A 15144-nucleotide genomic window follows, 5' to 3' on the forward strand; every position below is an offset into this window, starting at 1 on the left:
ATGTTCAGATCTGTCACGTTCCCTTAAATGTGTAAAATTATCACAAAACCAGAATTTTCAACTGATACAAAACAATACAAAAACATTGAATATCCTCTTGCGGGATTAATAAAGTAATTCTTCTTCTTCTAATACTAGTATGAAAAAGATATTTCATCCCATATCACAGCAATTTAAAGGACATTTTTTCCTTTTTTTTAGCTCTTGTAAAACAAAATGTATTTGTTTTTTAGCTTCAACACTATCAAATATGCACATCGTATACAATCTTAAACACATGGTGTTGAAATGAATCAAAGTATAGACACTTTAGTGAACCGTAAATGACACATTCTTAAGCTTTATGTCAAAGCTTAAAAACTCATTTCCAAAGTGAGATGAGGAGAAAATGTTGCAAATGCTTTCAAACAACTGAATTCAGGCGTTGGTTAAAACCTTTAAATGTCCCATTGCCTGTTGTGGGATCAGCTCTTAATTCAAAGGTTTAACACAATAATTGTGTAATAATAATAATAGTTTAATACAACATTCAAGGGTGTTTTTGTGTTTGTATTTATTTGTTCCTTTCATGAAAATAACTATTCATTACACTGTTACACCCAATGATCAATTCAATTCACAACTACAATACATTTAAACATTTACAGGAATGGAAAGGTGCAGATAAGAAGAAAAACACTTCTTATATTTGTCTGCCTCAGCTGAAAAATATTAGAAACTAAAGAATTTAATTTGTCATTTTAGTGCAACATTAGTAGTGAGTTATGAGGGTGAGTGAGCACGAGAGCAGACTAGTGTTTCTTTATGGTTTTTGAGGCGTTTTGGTTCCACTGTAAATATGTTTTATTTTGAAAATCATCACCAGAAGCTGTGAATGCACTCTTTCTGGCTTGACCGCGCGCGCGCGTGTGTGTGTGTGTGTGTGTGTGTGTGTGTGTGTGTGTGTGTGTGTCAGCCGCTCAGCTCAGCGGGGCTCCTCCGCCAACATGTTTTATTTTGAAAATCATCACCAGAAGCTGTGAAAGCACTCTTTGTGACTTGACCGCGCGCGTGTGTGTGTGTGTGTGTGCGTGTGTGTGTGTGTGTGTGTGTGTGTGTATGTGCGCGGGCGTGTGTCACAGCCGCGCTGGATGGTCGGCGCGGAGCCGCTCAGCTCAGCGGGGCTCCTCCGCCAACACAGCAGACGCAGGAGCCGTGGAGGAGATGCGTGTCGCTGCCCCGTTCGTGCGGCTTCGACTTGAGATGCGATTTAACGGCCGGGGAACAAACCAAACGAGCTCCTTTCACCGGAAAAGAAACCGAGTGGCGCTCCGGTGATAGAAGAGCGGGGGAAACCGCGGACCGATGAGAGAGGAGAGAAAGTGAACCCGGAGCATTCGGAGGCACTTTTTGTTGCTCGGCTCTTTGTGCTGCGGGGTCTCAGCTTTCCCCCTTTTAGGGTAGAAAGGTAAGACATCCCTGCATGCATTCTGGGTAAAAATGTGCCGCTGGTGTGTGTGTGTGTACGCGTTAACACCGGTTTCCATGCAAAAAAACTAGAAAATTGCCATTTACTTCCTCTTTTTCTCCACAAATTCATTCTTATTTGCGCACGATCGCTCTTCTGTCAGGACTGGTGAGCTGGCAGATACCGATCAGAGCTGGATTTCACTACCAGTGTGAACGTACACCGGGTTTACACACACACAAACACACACACACACACACTCGCAGCTCTTTCTTTCTTTTTATCCGTTTTTGCGCTTTTACGCACCGTGTGCCAAATGAAACACCGGTGCGGTAGACTTGCTCACACGCACAAGAGGCGAGTTCTCTCTGTGTGTGTGTGTGTGTGTGTGTTCACCAGTCTGTTGCTCATCACTTCACCCCCGGGTGTGTTCCGCTTTGTCTCGCGCACTGTCTCGCTCTGTTTCCACTGGTGTTAAATCGCAGGCGCGGCCGCCGCTGTTCACACTTTGAATCGTGCGCTTTCATTCACGCTGGACGTGTGTTTGTACAAAGGCCTCGAAGCCTGGGCTCGAGTTGCCTAAATGAGTGTGTATTGAGGCTGCAGCCCCGCCTCGCTGGCCCACTGCCACCCTGAGGCCTGCAGGGCCCCCGGGAGCCCCTACAGGCTGGCTGCTTAGCCCGAAGCACCAACCTGAAGCTGCACGCATGAACTACATGTTTCATACATAAGTGAGAGGTAACACTTGGTAGCGAGTTATGGAATATGATAAGAGTTTAAAGTCTTGTTTAAACTTTATAAAGCTCCATAAAACAAGTGCTGCTGTACCTGATTTTATCACAGCATCAGAAGAGATTCACACTTAAACTTGTTTTAAAGGGAAGGTTCGGATATTTTTGAGTGTGGTTGTGGGACGTACCGGTCCATAGTCAGTGTGTTATCGACAGGAGATGGTGGTCTGCACGTCTCCAGTTTGGAGAAACAGACAGAAACACCGGCGCGGAAGCTACGAAATGTACTGCAGTGGGTGGGGGCAGCAGCTAAACTATAAAAAATAAGAAAGATCTGTTTACTCGTACGCTATATTTAATTATATTTTCAGCACGTTACCTTGCCATCAGACAGGAAACAGTTTACAACAGGAAGGTGAAGCATGTCTATGCCCTCTTCAAAGCCACCAGACTTTGGTTTGTTTGCTTTCTTAGTTCCTAACCCTTTTAAATTATCGAAGTCACACAATAACACAAACAAAGTAACCGATCGAGGCAACAACAGACCAACAACTCTCGACTTCTGCGAGGTAAAATGGATGTTTTTGTCAACGGAGTCTGGTGGCTTTGAAGAGAGCATAGAACAGCTTCAGCTCCCCTCGGTGCAAATGTAAACAGGGCAAGTTAAAGTTGTGTAAATACAGAGTGGCCAGTGGATGAGTGGTTAGGGCAGTCGCCCCGTGTAGAGAGGCTGAAGGTCCTCGAGGCAGCGGCTGCGGGTTCAACTCCGACCTGTGGCCCTTTGCTGCATGTCTCCCCCTCTCTCATCCCATTTCCTGTCTGTTCTTCATAATAAAAGGCTTGAAAACTGCCAAAAAATAATCTTAAAATCAAATTATTTGCACATAGTTGACACTGTGTTTACAGTGTGGTAACAGTTGTTTCCACACTGCACGTGGAACCTCTCACATCCCAGATGATGCTGAGCGTGGACAGGAAATCGATCTGCTGGGGATTGATTACAGTGGGAGAGGCTCGTCAGTGCGATCGATGGCATTGACCGTCTCAGGCAGCATGGCAGAGGGACAGCGCTGGTCTTGTTTATGTTTATGGGCCCATTAATGTAGTTTTGCAACCTGTGAGAAGCTGCTCATTCTGACATATTTAGGTGTTGCTCTGTGTCTTACTCTCATGCTCTGTGTTGTGTCTGGCCCAAGTTTTGACCAGTATACACACTGATAGTCATCTCCTGCTCTTTAAAGGCTTGTTAAGTCTGCACAATCTGCAGCAAAGATCATTTTTCATGCCACTATAGGATGCGGGCTCTCAGATCAGTGTCAGTGATGATGTCTCCAGGATATTCTCCCTTTTTAAAGATGTAGAGAGAGATGCTCTCCCCAGTACAGAGACTATAAAAAGTGTTATTAATATTTTATTGTCCCATCGGTCACCCAGGGACATCAACATTGCGGTTAAGCTGCTCCTGTGTAGCTCTGCCTTTATGCTTGGACTCATTTTCATGCTAGAGAACAAGTGTTTAGCCTGACGGACGAAACATTCAGTCTTAAGTTTCATCACATCGTTGAATCTCGTTGCAGCTGACTTCAGAGACTCACACACTCAGACACTTGCTTTCTGGCAAAAAAAAAGATGCTATGAGTGTTTTTGTTTTTATAAGTGTTGCTTTGTCCATGGGCACAGTCATGCAAAAGGCCCCACTATCTGTCCTACATACGAGACTTTGTGGTTGTATTGTGTCCCATTCTTTTGTGTCTCTGTGGTTGTTTTGTGTGTCTTTGTGGTTGATTTGTGTGTCTTTGTTGTCTTTTTGTGTCTCATTGTTTTGTGTCTCCTTGTGGTTGTTTTGAGTCTCGTTGTGGTCTATTTGTTTCTCTTTTGTGGTTGTTTTGTGTCTCTTTGTGGTTGTTTTGAGTCTTGCTTTGGTTGTTTTGTGTCTATTTGTGTCTCCTTGTGGTTATTTTGAGTCTTGTTGAGGTTGTTTTTGTCTTTATATGTCTTGTTGTGGTCTATTTGTGTCTCTTTGTGGTTGTTTTGAGTCTTGTTGAGGTTGTTTTTGTCTTTATATGTTTTGTTGTGGTTTATTTGTGTCTCTTTGTGGTTGTTTTGAGTCTTGTTGAGGTTGTTTTTGTCTTTATATGTCTTGTTGTGGTCTATTTGTGTCTCTTTGTGGTTGTTTTGTGTCTTGTTGTGGTTGTTTTTATCTTTGTGTCTCATTATGTTCGATTTGTGGCTCTTTGTGGTTGTTTTGTGTCTTTTTTTTGTGTCATTTTGCATCTCTCTGTGGTCGATATGTGTCTCTTCGACTGACAGGTAAAGGCCGGGGGTCCCTGACACTTTGGGCCCCTGTCCCTGGGCCCGGTAGGCCCTTACAGTAATCCATGCATGGCTTTATCACTCTCTCGTAAAGCTGCAACCAGTGAAGCATCCATGTATCTTTTATTACAAAAAAACATTGCGCATTCTTTGATTTAAAATAGTATTTCATCGCAGCCTTGTGCCCCTACTTATGGATCTGTTTGCAAAATATTCCAGCTGAGAAATCGTTGTTGTGACTCACATGGAAACCATTAGTGAACGCTGTAGTGTCTAATGTGGAAGACGGACACAGGAGGTCATGGCAGCAAAATTGAGAGCGCGAGGATATTTGTTATTAGATCAAGAGTCTGGTTCTACGTCCAATTTGGAAAGTACCTTTTTGGAAAACCTAAAGATTGTGTCCTGTCCAGATGAAAAAAGTCAAACTCCAAATGCAGGACACAAACAGTCAGACTCAAAGCCTGCTATGTGATCAGGGTCTGTTCCTGTCTGCTGAGGTGTGTATTTGAAGGAGAACGAGAGGAGGGGGGGGCAGAGTTGATGGTTCTGGTTGCTGTGACAACTACCCCCCTCGTGTCTTTTCTCACCCCGAGCCTCCCATTCATCCCCATTGTAGTAGTAGAGCTCTGTTGCCCTTGGAGACCACAGGGGACAGTTGGAGAATGTGGCGTCTGGACGAGCATGTATCACACGCAGACCCAAAATTAGGAGACAAAGATAAACACACGACGTAGGATATGATAAGCTGTGTTTTCTCGTCTGTAAAAAGCCGTCAGGAAACACAATTTTGGTTGATTATCGCACAGTAACATTTGATTTAATGTATCTGTAATGTAATGTTTAATGTACTGTATATAAAAATGTAATTTACAACAGCTCTAAAGGGCCGGACAGCTTGAAAATGCATGTTTAAATGCTTGAAAAGTGATTGACCGTTACACCGTCACACAAAGCGTTCACGTATGAAACTGGAACATTGTTGCGCTGCTCTCACGTTCTGCCTCCTCCCCTGTGTGCCGTGCACACTGGAGCCTCGTATCCTAGAATAGAAGGTGGCTTAATTGCCCTTTATTGGCTGAGAACACACTCGGGGCCAAATCACTCGAGTTTGCTCATAAAAACTCCCTCAAAGCGGAAGAATGGGCTCGGCCATGCCCTGTAGGACTGAACGCACGCACAGACACTTTCACACACCTCGGACTGCCAGCATTTCAACAATGTCTCCCTTCTTGTTGCTGCTTCTTGGTATGTTTCCCCTCTGTGATGCTTTTATTCTAATGTGATATGACTAATTCTCTCCCTCTCTCTCTCTCTCTCCTCTCATTTCTCTTTCTCCCTCCTCTCTGTTCACTCTCCTCTCGCCTTTTCCTTGTCTTTGCCTTTTCCAAGCTCATCATTTTTATGGTTTATCCCCCACTCAGGCCTCCAAGATAGATTCCCTCAGGTGTAAAGTGGACTTGCTGCGCCTCCCTCTGGCCCTCTCCACCAAGTCCATCAGCAATCGTAAGAGCCAGCTGGGCGTGGTCTGGGAGAAAGGCGGCGGCTCGGGGGCAGGAGGGGCCCGGAAACCACGCCCACCGCCGGCCTCCGACATGGACAACGAGTCTACGTACTCGGGCTACTCCTACAAGTCGTCCCACTCGCGAAGCTCCCGCAAACACAGGTAGCAAACCCCAGATCGTACTGTGTGGGTTGATTAATCTGCCTTTAAATTAAGTCTTCAAATTGCTGTTTTGTCTGATCATCAGTCCAAAACTCCAAGACATTAAATTTACTTTCATAGAAGAGTAAAAAAACAAACAGATATTTACATTTGTGAAGTCGAAACCAGTGAATTGGCACAAAAAAAAATGACGTAAGCAAATAATCAAATAACAAAAGAGTTGCTGCTTAATGTTCTGTCAAATTTTCTAATTAATCAACACATTTTTTAAGCTGTGTTGTTTAAGGCCATGCGTAAATGTCAAGTTACTTGGACTTTATAGATATATTTGCAACATTATATCGATTGAAATGAAGTTGTCGGCAACAGAAAATGAATGTGTGACTACTCCTGAATAATTGTTCAGTTATATTTCAATTAAAAATGCCCAAAATTCTTAATTGAGAAAACAATTGGATGATAATTAATAATCCAAATGCTTGTTAGTTGCAGCCGTGGAATAAACACACAGAAAAGGACATAAATCAAATGTACCACACATCCTTAAAGAGACAGTGTAGATTTTGAACGTTTCCCACTCTGGTGCCCCCGAGTGGTGAAAAAAGGCAGATAATAATTTGAAAGATCACCTGAAAATCTTCTCATAGTAGCTTTAAATGCTCAAATGATGAACAGTGAAAGAAGAAAATATAGTAAAGTAAATGATTGGAATGACTTTCTATGGTTTTGTTTATATAATGTAAACAGACGCTTCTAAGATTTGTTTTAGATTATAGTTTTACCACAATAGCTCTCATATAACTGCATCACTGACTAGAGGATGATTTAAACCTGCTAGACCATGGGTGTCAAACTGATCCAGTAAAGGGCCGTGTGGCTGCAGGTTTTCAGTCCAACCAAGCAGAAACACACCTGGTCCAACAAATCAACTGTGTGAAGACAGTTCAGGTGATTGAGTAAGTGGAGTCAGGTGTGTTCTTGCTTGGTTGGAATGAAAACCTGCAGCCACACGGCCCTTTACTGGATCACTTTGACACCCCTGTGCTAGGCAGTTTGCAATAATCTGTCTGATGGATAATAAACCGCCCCTGACTTCCTTTTCTCCAGGGAGAGGAGGGACAGGCATCGCACCAAGAGCCGCGACAGCAGCATCCGTGGGGACAAGTCCGTGACCATCCAGGCCCCTGGAGAACCGCTGCTGGACGCAGAGTCCACCAGAGGAGACGACAGGGTCAGTTAGATTTGAATCATTCCCTTTTGAGCCGCGTTGGGCTGCGTATCTCCAACGCTCTTCTCTGCTCTCTCTTCAGGATGACAACTGGGGCGAGACCACCACGGTGGTCACCGGCACCTCCGTGGACAGCATCTCCAACGAGGACCTGACACGCATGTCGAAGGACCTCGAGGATTCTTCGCCACTTGAATGCCGCCGTTACCTCAGTCCGGCGGTAGGCGCCGTCCTGGGGCTCTTCGCTCTTGTCACTCCTCTGGCCTTCTTGGCCCTCCCGCAGCTCCTTTGGCGGGATACGCTGGAACCTTGCGGCACGCCGTGCGAGGGCCTTTACATTTCTCTGGCCTTCAAGCTCCTGATCCTGCTCATCTCCACGTGGGCGCTGTTTCTCCGCCCGCCCAGAGCCACTCTGCCCCGCTTCTTCATCTTCCGCTGTCTGCTGCTGGCGTTGGTCTTCCTCTTCGTGGCGTCCTATTGGCTCTTCTACGGGGTGCGGGTGCTGGAGCCCAGAGAGACGGACTACAGGGGGATTGTGGGATATGCTGCGTCTCTGGTTGACGCACTGCTGTTCATTCAGTACCTGGCCCTGGTGCTGCTGGAGGTCAGACATCTGCAGCCGGCGTTCTGCCTGAAGGTTGTGAGGACCACAGATGGAGCCAGTCGCTTCTACAACGTGGGACATCTCAGGTGAGTGTGTGTGGAATATCAGGAACATTTGTCTAGTCCTAGAGAGAATTGAGGCAAATTATTTGTCATGGTTCAAGATTAATACACAAGAAAATCAGTTTGTGGCGTAAAGTTAGCATTACAGCTGAATGTTTCACTTATCCGGCTCTCGCACACGTTTGAAGGCACATGTACGCTTCTATTTTTATCAGTCCAGCTGTCTGCAGTGGCCACAAGTTTTACCCAGAGATAAACATACATTATCGCTTCCTGGAGCATATTTCTATGCTTTGAGTCTGTTTTGCATGCATGACAGCTATGAATGTGTGTTGGGCTCTAAGTAATGCCAAAACGCAGGTGATCTACGCTCATTACTGTGCCTGAACGCATCCTGTGTAAAAACAGATGGTGGATTGATGCAAACAGGCTGCTCACGCTTCCTCCTGTGTGGGCGGGGTCCGATGTTGACATATTGTCGACCAAAAGTAGTCCGAGACAGCATCTGCGACTCTTAACTGCACTTTGCACATGCAACCATATTTAGGTTACACATACTAACAAATCATTTTCAAGTGATCCTGTTACAATGTTATGCATTTTGTTAAGGCATAATTAGACATAATTCAATGGTCGTGTGACGGAAACTCTTGGAACTTTGCACAATTTGTCCTCGTAGTGACAATATTCCCGTGCAGGATCACAACATTGTCAAACCATAATAGAACAAATGCAGTTTGAATGATATGATGCTTTCATCAGTACAAAATGAATGCAGGTTGCAGAATGCATTTGTCAAGTTAAAAATATCTTTTTTAAATTTTTTATTTAACAAGCAGTTCATTCCCTGCACTGGCTACTTTAGTTATTTGTTATTTTATTTTTTATAGGATTTCTAGCCAAGGCTAAAAGATCATACTATCAAATGGATTTCAGGTCATATTTTGACCTCAAACGGGAGATGGTTGTTCCTGCTTCATAATTACCCCCCTGCCCTTCTTTATCACTTTGTCCAAGCTGTTGTCTTCTGCTTCATGGGGTTATATATAGTCTCTCGCCCTGTGGGAGAAGATGTTTCTTCCTCAAATGGTTGACCACTTCCTTCATCTTCGTGTCAGTGTCATGAAAATGTCATCTCAAAAGTGATGAACAGTGATAAGAGCTAATTATATTTTTTAGTATGCTAGTTAAAGGGAAGGACTTTGTTTTTTTTCTTCCAGTATTCAGCGGGCAGCAGTGTGGGTTCTGGACCAGTACTACAGCGACTTCCCCGTCTATAACCCCGCCCTGCTCAACCTGCCCAAGTCCATCCTCTCCAAGAAGATGTCTGCCTTCAAGATCTACAACCTGGGGGAAGGTACAAATGATCTTGTGTCCAGTATTCTTATCTTTAACCTCTGAATCAGAATGATTCCTCTAATGGTTCTGTTTAAAATACAGTGGAGAAGTCTTACGGAAACTCACGGCGCTCTGAACATTACTTAGGCTACAATAACGTACTCGACCAATCCATACTACTACTGACGATAGAATCCAAAATTACTGTCAAATATGACAAAAAAACATATTGCTGGGTACCAGTCGTCCTGTGGTAGACAGTTCTGCTGTAATGTCAAGAAGTGTGGAATTGAAGGGACGACCGCCGTAGCCATCCCTTCAATCGTCGCTGTTAAGACAGTTGTCTGTTAGATGGGATATTGATTTGGTTGTTCCTGTCCACAGAGAACAGCGCCAATAACTCTACGGGTCAGTCCAGAAGTATGGTCGCCGCCGCCGCTCGGAAAAGAGACAACTCCCACAACGAGTTCTACTACGAGGAGGCAGAGGTGGAGCGCAGGGTCCGCAAACGCAAGGCCAGGTGAGGACACACCCACACAAATATGTGCATGTATAAAGATACAGATTGAGTGTTAATGATCCTTGTGAATCAGTTGGTTAAGTCTGATAAAATGGAAAATATGACACTTAAAGAATTGACCAATTGCTAAAAAAAAAAAGATCTATAAGAGCAGCTTTAAATCCACATTAGTGTCTCACTCAATCTGCCGTGTCTCCTCACAGGCTAGTGGTGGCAGTAGAAGAAGCCTTCACCCACATCAAGCGTCATCAGGATGAAGAGGCGACCGTGTCCTCCCCGAAACACCCGCGGGAGGTGATGGACCCCAGGGAGGCAGCCCAAGCCATCTTTGCCCCTATGGCGAGGGCCATGCAGAAGTACCTGCGTGCCACCAGGCAGCAGACCTACCACAGCATGGAGAGCATCATCCATCACCTGCAGTTCTGCATCACACACAACATGACCCCCAAGGTAAGGAGGTATTTTTATTATTTTTATTAAAGATTTTATATTATCATCACTTTGCAGTAATTCTATGTTTTATTGTATTTTCATTTTATATTATTTTAGTTTAACTTTTATCAACATTTTATTTATCCCTTACATCACCAAAAAGTGGTTTGTCGTCGGCATATTATGACGCTTTTTTTGAGTTTATGGCCATTTTTTACTTAAATTTCAATGATCTAAAGTGTTTTTTTAAGCTGTCATCTCATTGACCCTGTTGACTGTAAACCGTGATAAACTCTTAGAGGAGTAAACATACATTATGAAACCAGGGAAATATAACATAACTTAAATTGTAATTGCGGCTCTAAAAGTAATGCTATATTTTCAACTTGTAGTTATGTCTCTCAGCCACATTAAACAGTTACTGTTGCATTAGTGCACACTGTTACTAGTACAGCTATTAACTATACACTGATTGAAAAATGTTTTTTCTTTTCAGGCTTTCCTTGAGCGTTACCTGAGCCCAGGTCCCACCCTCCAGTACCTGGACACAGGCAGAGGGCGCCAGTGGACACTAGTGAGTGAGGAGCCGGTGACTGCCGCTCTGCGTCAAGGCCAGGTCTTCTCCCTGAGACGCCTGGACTTCTCCCTGGTTGTCACCGTGACTCCCCTCCCTTTCCTGCATCTGGGCGAGGAGTTCATCGACCCCAAGAGGCACAAATTTGTCATGAAGCTCCAGTCAGAGACGTCTGTGTAGGAGGTGGATGAAGAGGATTCAAAGCTACTAATCTTAGTGCTTTCAGGGTGTCTTTTTATACCCTTTTTTAAAGTTGTTTTTCATGATTTCTATTTGTCGATAAACAGGACACCCAGATGACATGGCGTGAATGTCATGAAGCTACAGAAGAGGAAAGGCCAGGCAACAGGAATACCCCGTCTCTGACCTTGTTCCTCAAACAAAGTTAGACACTTGGCTCAAACAGCTGACTGTTAACTTCTGATATTGCACTACAGACTGCTTCGAGTTTCCATGATACTGAAGTATTTTTGCTGTATTTTTAGGGGTATTTCAGTGCACATTTAGTGAAATGTATTGTTTTGATAACAATTTGATCATTTTGATATAAAAAAAAAAGACCACTTGAGTTTACAAATTGGGTTTTAGTGACTTTTTTAAATTCATACAACATTTATTCAAGAGAAGATACCCACGTAGGGTCTGTGGTTAATGTACAAGTCTCCTGAGTGTGTACTGACCTTTTTAATGCACAATCAGACTTAGGAGGCTTCGCTTGAGCTCAGAATTACTCTCCTAACCCCCTTTACTTGAAATGCTGTCTAATTAGACCTTTAAAGGCTACAAACAGGCTTTCACGCTATTGAACCGCTTCCTCTTTTGGATTCCTCTGAATAGTTTACTGAAAATTGGCCATGCATACTTCCCACTGAGAGTATGTAGTAACACTGGATCGACTTTTAATGCACTGATAATTTCATAAGTGCGTTTTTTTTGTATTATCCCACACTCAGGTTTTGTTGAATCACTTCTCATTTCTGGAGAACGCACACTCCTGCACTGAGAAGCAATCTTAACTTTCTGAGCACAATGTAGGTACGCTATGACCAGTTTACGTCGACTGGTATTGGATGTTTTCACCTCTGCGTCTGAGGTTTGAATCGGATTCATGAGTTCCAGCACGATGCAGCCAACAACCGCCAAAGTGCTTCTTTTTTGGCAGCTTGATGTTAATTGTCTTTTGGTATTTTGTAAAGTGAATATATGAATTTGTGAATGTGGTTGAGTGTAACAGGATCAAAGTGGGCAGCCTTATGTCCTGACCCCCCTCCCCCAAAGCCCCAGATTCCCTCCATGTATGTATTTTTTTGGGGGGGCAATGCTTGAACAGCCATCTTAGAACTTAATCTCCATTTTGTTCTGAACTACACACAAAATAAAGTTTAGTGACAGCAGCGGTTGAGATGATATTGCGGTTACAAAATCTGTAGACGGACAATAACTAACCTATCTTGGCAAAATCTTAAAAACCAACTATGTGGAACAATACCAGCGTCGCTGCCGCGGCTGGTAATCACCACGGGTCCTTCATTACTTAACCCGAACTTGCTCTGTCGTGAAGAAGCGCCCTGTGTCCAAATCTGATTTTCAACACTTAAATTTAAAGTGTAGCTTCAGCAAACCGGACCCACATCAATATCATCAACCGTCACGTAATTTATGCGTGTAAGTGTATTCTCAGAGCACCGCGGCTGTCTTTTCTTGAGTCGTACGAATTGTCCTTCACGACTTCCTTTGAGCTGACGAAAAAAGTGATAAGATGTAAAAAAATGAATAAATAAGGTCCTTGCCATTTAATTATATTATACCATTTAATTAATAAATCATCAAAATGATGCAGATCAGTTTTCTGTTGATTAACAAACAGATTAATAGACTAATCATTCCAGTTCTAGCGTAGTTAAAGGGGTCAACAGGGGCCCCTCAGCAGCTTCATCGGGCCATGGGTTGTCTTTTGTCACTCAGAGATGTCTTTTTTTAACACTACAGATAGATTGTTACTCACAAGCAGCTAACCTATACATTTCGGTGCAGTTTTCTAAAGTTGTATTTTTCCTGTTTTTGGATGGAACATTTTACTTGTACTTGATCGAAGCTCCTAACACTTGTGTCTGAAGAACAATGCATTTAAAAGCAAGGTTGTCTTTTTCTCTTTATGCTGTGTTTTTTTAGGACCGAGTTGATGTAAAAGGTTTTTAATAAATGGTCTCATGCAAAGTGCTTTGTCCCTTATGAGTCACGAGTTTTCTAGAACTTATCTGTTGCAGAAAATGACACTTAACAGTTTCCATTGCTATAATTGTAATAATAATAATACATTTTATTTGTGTTGCACTTTACATTCAACAATCTCAAAGTGCCACAGAGCAGAATAGAAACAATATCAACACAAAAGGTAAAATGATAAAGAATTCCTTTATTAGTCCCGCGAATGGGGAAATTCAGTTTTCACTCAATTATTTTTTCATGTTACACACACACAGGCCCGAAATACACACACATGCACAGACAGGACCTATATACATGCAATTAATGGAGAGATGTTAGAGCGAGGGGGCTGCCAATGATCGGCGCCCTGAGCAGTTGGGGGTTCGGTGCCTTGCTTAACAGCACCTTGACAGTGCCCAGGAGATGAACTGTCATCTCTCCAGCCACCAGTCCACACTCCATTCATGGTCCACACAGGGACTCAAACCAGCAACCCTCCGGTTGCCAGTCCAGTCACCTATGGACTGAGCTACTACCGCCCCAAATAAGTGATTAGTTAAAAGGAGAACATCTAAAAGACATTTAGCAAAAATGCTTTGGTGAACAGGAAGATTTTAAAAGCATCTGTAGTCTGCCGGGCCCTCGGGTGGTCAGGGAGGGTGCTCCATAACCTTGGAGCAGCCGACGAAAAGGGCCCGATCGCTCATGGTGCGGAGCGTGGTTCCTGGGACTTGGAGGGTGTTTGAGGTACCAGAACGGAGGGTGCGTAAGGAGGTCTGGGGGGTGAGGAGTTCCTCCAGGTATAGGGGGCATGTCCTTGTCCCCTAAATGCACTGGTGTGTAAGGAGAGAGACCTTGTACTATATTCTAAGGGGGACAGGAAGCCATATAGATATAAATAGAAAAGAGGCTGATGAATGTGATAACCAACTTCATGTGAGGCCAAATATGAAGTCAAAATATGTATGTATGTCAAAATGGGAGTGGAGAATTTGTGACTAATATTAGGCCATTCCTGGAAGATTATGATGACGATTTCTTGCCTAAATTTGTCACAAGTTTGTCATAAGAGTTATTGGGTGTCAATGCCGCATGTGGTTTGTGACTTCCTCCTTTTTGTGTCACACTCAAGCGTCCTTGCGCTCCCGTCTCTCAGTGTTGTCACGCTGAAACGATGAAAATGGATATCCTCATTATCCTAATCCTCAAAGGTAGGTCCTTATTTCATTTGCTGTAAATATCATTGAGCAGCAGTTGGTGTGAACTTTTCAAAAGCGTTGAAATACTTAAAAATGACAATACAGAACAGAAAAAGTAACTTCCTGACTTGACTTGAAGAACTATACGCTCCATACTCTTTCCAACCACTCATCAGTTGAAATGTCTTCCTCTAGTTTGCATAAATGTTTAATGTCCAAATGGAAACATAAATAAATCATATTGGTGCGTTGGACATTCACGCGGCAACAAACAATAGCAGGAAGCTCATACTAAGTGGTGTAAAAACAGTGATAAGCAGAATGTTTATTCTCTCTGTGAGACTCACACCAAGTATATTAAGTCTATTACAAAATGAACTCACACCCAAAGAGGTTTTAAGTCTGCTTTATATGTAAACCTCATCATATACTGCATTTACATCTTCTCTCTTCTGAAAAATGTCAACATTGTCAACAAATCTTTCAACTTACTATACTATGAGCTTTTTTATAACTTTGTATGACTTTTCCAACAAACTATACTTTGACTTTTTGACATGTAAGCTTTTTTCGACATGTTAGACGTTTAGTATGTCAAAAAGAAGTCAACGTATAGTATTTATGTACGTATAGTATGCCGAACAAAGGTCATAGTATAGTATTTCATAAAAAAATTCATTAAAAAGTATAATATGTATGATTTAAAATAATAAATTCAAAATATAGTAAGTCTAAAAAAGTCATAAATCTTGTATGTCGGTAAAAATGTCACAGTATCGTGTCATAAAGATTTTCCAAAAGTCATAGAATAGCATATCGGTA

The 15144-nt window shown here is 43.0% G+C and overlaps 1 protein-coding gene across 1 annotated transcript; it reads left to right on the forward strand.

The window, feature by feature from the left end:
* The first annotated feature begins 1212 nt into the window (after positions 1 to 1212).
* On the forward strand, positions 1213 to 11203 carry vangl2 (VANGL planar cell polarity protein 2). The gene is made up of 8 exons (XM_083936753.1): positions 1213 to 1447; positions 5916 to 6157; positions 7265 to 7388; positions 7468 to 8075; positions 9272 to 9408; positions 9774 to 9909; positions 10113 to 10359; positions 10838 to 11203. The coding sequence occupies exons 2-8, from the start codon at positions 6087 to 6089 to the stop codon at positions 11093 to 11095; spliced, it is 1581 nt and encodes a 526-aa protein (XP_083792879.1). The 5' UTR covers positions 1213 to 1447; positions 5916 to 6086; the 3' UTR covers positions 11096 to 11203.
* Positions 11204 to 15144: the final 3941 nt, after the last annotated feature.

Source organism: Echiichthys vipera, assembly GCF_963691815.1.
Source record: "Echiichthys vipera genome assembly, chromosome: 22".
In the NCBI taxonomy this organism is placed as follows: Eukaryota; Metazoa; Chordata; class Actinopteri; order Perciformes; family Trachinidae; genus Echiichthys; species Echiichthys vipera.